The sequence below is a fragment of the Triticum urartu genome, chromosome 5 (genome assembly GCF_003073215.2).
Source record: "Triticum urartu cultivar G1812 chromosome 5, Tu2.1, whole genome shotgun sequence".
Lineage (NCBI taxonomy): Eukaryota > Viridiplantae > Streptophyta > Magnoliopsida > Poales > Poaceae > Triticum > Triticum urartu.
Genome location: NC_053026.1, coordinates 390,859,227 through 390,864,600, shown reverse-complemented (window position 1 = coordinate 390,864,600; position 5,374 = coordinate 390,859,227). Strand labels below are relative to the sequence as shown.

General features: G+C 53.9%; 1 protein-coding gene across 1 annotated transcript; it reads left to right on the top strand.

The window, feature by feature from the left end:
• Positions 1–2,096: 2,096 nt before the first annotated feature.
• On the top strand, positions 2,097–5,142 carry LOC125556060 (probable inactive receptor kinase At2g26730). The gene is made up of 2 exons (XM_048718862.1): positions 2,097–3,708; positions 4,280–5,142. The coding sequence occupies exons 1-2, from the start codon at positions 2,334–2,336 to the stop codon at positions 4,897–4,899; spliced, it is 1,995 nt and encodes a 664-aa protein (XP_048574819.1). The 5' UTR covers positions 2,097–2,333; the 3' UTR covers positions 4,900–5,142.
• Positions 5,143–5,374: the final 232 nt, after the last annotated feature.

The window sequence follows — 5,374 nt, the reverse complement described above, 5'->3', positions numbered from 1 at the left end:
GAGGTCACCTCGGAGCCACATTTCATTGTGGTGAAGCTCCGTGGTGTTTTTCGGAGCCTCCAATCAAGTTGTGGAGAATGCCCCAACCTTGTTTGTAAAGGTTCGGTTGCCGCCTTCAAGGGCACCACTAGTGGAATCATGGCATCTCACATTATGTGAGGGCGTGAGGAGAATACGGTGGCCCTAGTGGCTTCTTGGGGAGCATTGTGTCTCCACACCGCTCCAACGAAGACGTACCCCTCAAAGGGAAGGAAATTCCGTAACACATCCTCGTCTCCACCGGCTCCACTTGTGGTTATCTCTTACCTTTATTTTGTGCAAGCTATTGTAGTGTTGTATCCTTTGCTTGCTATTGTAGTTGTCATTGCTAGCATCATATAGGTTGCTCACCTAGTTGCAAATCTAGACAACCTATTTGTTGCTAACCCTAATTTGTTAAGAAAAGTTAAATTTTGGTAGTTGCTTATTCACCCCCTCTAGTCAACCATATTGATTCTTTCAGTTTTGCTTTACATAAGAGTTCGTCTAGGTTTATCCTTTGCTACCAAAAGGATTGGGTCACCTTGCTGCACATTTGCTACACTTATTACTCGTTACCCGTTACGGATTATCTTACTACCAAACTATCTATTATCGATAATTTCAGTGCTTGCAGAAAATACCTTGCTAAAAACACTTACCATTTTATTCTGCTGCTCGTTGGATCGACACTCTTAATTATCGAGAGGTCTACAATCGATCCCCTGTACTTGTGGGTCATCAGCATAACATCTTGAGATTTTATGAAGTCACCACAGACGCCTCGCAGTCGACGGGAATGTCTTCTCCCGCTGAACGAACATCACCGAAGTCTGAAATAAAACCAGAAATAATACGAGCACCAACGTCAAGTCTAGGACTTGAACTCTGGTGGGCTGGCGACACCACCGTCCTCCTAACCATCTAAAGATGTCTTAGCGTTACCTACATGAGCCTTTTGCAGTGTCTATCCCTTATGTGGCTGAAATATAATTTTGCCATCACTCGAGTCATGTGAGAAACAACGAGAGATATGTTTGTTCTTCCTTAAGACATTTTCTTCCCCAACAAATTTCACCTCCCCTGGCGTGATTTATTTTCCTCCGAGCCTTCGACCTACCCAGCCCTAACAACTTGCTCCCGCCCGCGCTCCCCCACCGCGGTTGTCGGCACTATCCCACACACCTCACCACCCTGCCCTCACATGTATTGCTGTCGCCCTATCCATCCCACTAACCCACTCCCCTCCTTTTCTAGGGTCGACGACGACTCTTCGTACCCCCCTTTCCCTTCCCACACCAGTCGGCCCTCTTCCTCGTCTCTGTCTGGGACGTCACAACCCTCTGCCGCTCCTAGCGCATCCCCATCTCCGGCGAGGTCATGACTCGGTTGCCCCTAGGTGGGCGTTCCTCGCTGGCGCTCGTCACGGCGCCTCGATCTTCAGTCTCGTGCGAAATCGACTGACGCGAGCGAAAATTTGAGGCACCTAATATTTAGCAAACACACTTTTGCAGATGTCACCTGGGCGAACCCTAGACATCGGAACAAAATTCCGCACAAGTACTCAAATATTCTTTTTGTTATATATAAGACTTTGGCGGGCGAAGAGAGTGAACAAGACACTAAAGCCCATGATATGATGAATTTCCACGGGTGCTTACTTGCGTTCCCCCTGCTATTGTAAAATTCTGATAGAGCAAACAAATTTGTTACGTACCACGTAAGATGTAACTGTAATTAGCGAAGAAGCAACAGCCGCCAGTAATCGTTTGGCTGATTCCACATGTCACTCTGGGTCTAGCCATGGCAAAAGCACCAACAACAGATCGGCCGATCAATCAGCCAACACGGTCATTTTCCACGACGCAGGCAAAATACCAAGTCATCATTCCAGCAACAGCTCAAGACACATGTGTTCCAAATTAGCACTGCGTCAAATGAGATCTCTGTTCAGTCCACCAAACGGAGAGATTCCCCGTGTGGCAGACTCCATGATCGAGACGTGCGCCGTGTTCCGAACGACCTATTCGTGCCGTCGCCCCGGCCGGCCGGCTGACGCGGATGGAGAAGAGTCCCTCCCGGCCGGCATCTGGCGCCTCCACCTTGTTCCCTGGCCACAGCACACGCGCCAAACGCACACCGGCCTTTGAAAACTTCGCCGCCTTTGTCCGCTTGCAGCTGCAACGACCCGTGCGTGCCAGCCAGCGCCATGCATGCAGCCATATCCCGGGCTCCTTAATTCACGTCAAGAAATCACAGAGCTCTCAGTCCAGCATACCGGGGTTCAGTGAGCTGTGCTCGATCTTCATCACATCATGGGGAGGATTCCTGCCGTGGCTGCTGCCGTCATAGTGGCCTTACTGGTGTGCTGCTCGTGTGGGGTTCGAGGTAAGGAGGACGACGATGTGCTGGACTCCCTCGTCGATTTCCTGACCAAGCTCGCCGGTGGCGACCAGAAGACGGCGGGCGACTTCGGCTGGGACGCGTCGACCGACCCCTGCGACGGCACCGGCGGCCGCAACGGCAGCGACTCGAAGTGGGGAGGGACCGTCAAGTGCTTCGAGAACGGCGCGAGCAACGCCGGCCTGATCAAGGTTATCGATCTCCAGTCCCTGGGTCTCAGCGGCACCATCGACGCGGAGTTGCTCTGCGCCGCGCCGGCGCTCCGCGTGGTGAGCCTGCAGAACAACACGCTGCGCGGCGGCCTCCCCGCGGGCGTCTCGGCCTGCTCGGGCCTCACCCACCTCTACGTCGACCGCAACCAGCTCTCCGGCGCCCTGCCGAGCTCCCTTGGCAACCTCAGGAAGCTCCACGTGCTCGACGTCTCCAGGAACGACTTCTCCGGCGAGATCCCCGCCGGCCTCAGCGCCGTCCGCGGCCTCATAAGGTTCAACGCCAACGACAACCACCTCCAAGGCACCATTCCTGATTTCGATCTCGACAAGTTCGAGACCTTCAACGTGTCCAACAACAACCTCACCGGACCTATCCCCAAGAAGACCGGACGCTTCCGCGACGACAGCTACGCGGCCAACGCCGCCGGCATGTGCGGAGAGCCCGTGTTCTCCCCGTGTCCCTCCGGGGAGAGCAAATCAAAGAAGACGCGAAGGATCCTCATGTACCTCGGGTACGTCCTCCTCGGCGCCGTCATCGTGGCATTCGTCGTGTACAAGCTCTGCTCCAGGAAGAGGAACAAGCTGGGAAAGAAGGCCATGGTTGGCAAGGACATGTTCGACAGCAGCAACCCGACGACGACGACGACAAGCAAGTCGGCGTCGGCCTACTCGCTGCCGGCTTCGGCGGAGCGGAGCCCGGCGCGCAAGGGCGCGGCGTCGACGTCGCTGGTGGTGCTGCGGCGTTCGGGCACGGCCTCGGTCACGTCGACGGCGGCGGCCGCGGCGGCCAAGGACCTGCGGTTCGAGGACCTGCTCAAGTCTCCCGCGGAGCTGCTGGGGCGCGGGCGGTACGGGAGCTCGTACAAGGTGGCGGTGCCCGGCGGGGCGGCGCTGGCGGTGAAGCGGGTGAAGGACGCGTCGGTGAGCGACGACGAGTTCCGGCGGCGGATGGAGCGGGTCGCGCGCGCGAGGCACCCGGCCGTCCTGCCGCCGCTTGCATTCTACTGCGCCGCGCAGGAGAAGCTGGTGGTCTACGAGTTCCAGAGCAACGGCAGCCTCCACAGGCTACTCCACGGTATGCCCCTTCGCTCCTCTCGTTACAATATAATGTCAGAGAAGAGAAAATACAATCTGCCCCACATCACATAGATTCAAACAAGAAAGTTTCAACACTTGGAACATCATATTATCCAAAATTAAGATAATTTTGTACACGAAAGAAGAGATTAGATCCGTTCACTGGATGTATGGTCTGAAAGTTGGAAATTCGAATTTCTTTTAGGAAAGAAACGCCAAGAATTCACCAATTCGAAGTGACTTATTTCTTGTATGGAATGCAGACATATATACAGTTTTCTTTTTTGCGGGGGCAGACATATATATAGTTGAGTTGTAGTACAAATTAGAGAATATCATATGGGCAATCTTGTGGCTAGTTGCCCTCATGCACATTTTTGTAGCAATCGTCATGAACAATCTGCTAACACATGCCAACTTTTATGAATTCTTCCAGAAGATAAACATTTCCTGATTCTTTCATCGTGCATTAGTTCTTGTAAGATTATGCTACCTCGAGCATTAGTTCGTAGCAAAATGTTATTCCGAGCGAAGAAAATAACGATGTTCTTCTCGATGATTATTTGCAGGCTCTATAGAGAGCAGCCAGGCCCCCCTTGACTGGCCGGCGCGCCTTCACATTGCTACAAAGGTGGCCGACGGCATGGCCTTCTTACACGCCGCCATGCGCGGCGACGGCGCGAGCTCCTACGCCTCCTCCACGTCCTCCTCCATCGACTCTGCGGCGGCGGCGGAAGGCGCCATCGCCCACGGTGCCCTCAAGTCCACCAACATCCTCTTCACGGCCGGCATGGAGCCCTGCATCAGCGAGTACGGCGTCGTCGCGCCGCCGCTGGCCGCCGCCGTCGGCAGCAGCCGGAGCTCCGGCCTCCGCGCGGACGTGCGCGCCTTCGGCGTGCTTCTGCTGGAGCTGCTCACGGGGAAGGCCACGGCGGCGCAGGGCGACGGCGCGGAGCTGGCGCGCTGGGTGACCTCGGTGATCCAGGAGGAGTGGACCGCCGAGGTGTTCGACCGCGCGCTGCTCTCCCGCGACGGCGTCAGCGAGCAGCGGATGGTGCGGCTGCTGCAGGTCGCCATGAGGTGCATCGACGCCTCGCCCGGCGAGGTGCCGCCGACCATGAGGGAGGTCGCCGGGATGATCAATGCCATTCGCGAGGAGGACGACAGGTCTGTGTCCATGGAAGCGTGACAGGAGCACCGAACCAATCGGCAGTCTGAGAGTTCTCCAACCTCTGATCGGTGCTATATATATGTGTGTAAGCATATCTAGTTAGTTGCATTTGAGATCATATTCATCACACTCCCATTTTGTACTTTCCTTCACTCAGTGACTACAGAGAACTCTAGTCTTAATTTTTCCGTTTATATGGATACCAACATTGCACACACACAGTTGTGTGCATCATACACAACTGTTCATGGAAATAATATTCACGCTCAACGAACTACTCGCTCTTATCTGATTGTAAGATTTGGCTAGCAAACTTTTTGTAACCAAAGATAATACTATTGACGGTGAGCGTGCTTGGATCCAGGATTGTTTTTTTTTTTTTGAGAAACCGGCTGAAGCACCATCTTTTCATATACTCCCTCCGTTCCTAAATATAAGTCTTTATAGAGATTTCACTATGGACCACATACATATGTATCTATATGCATTTTAG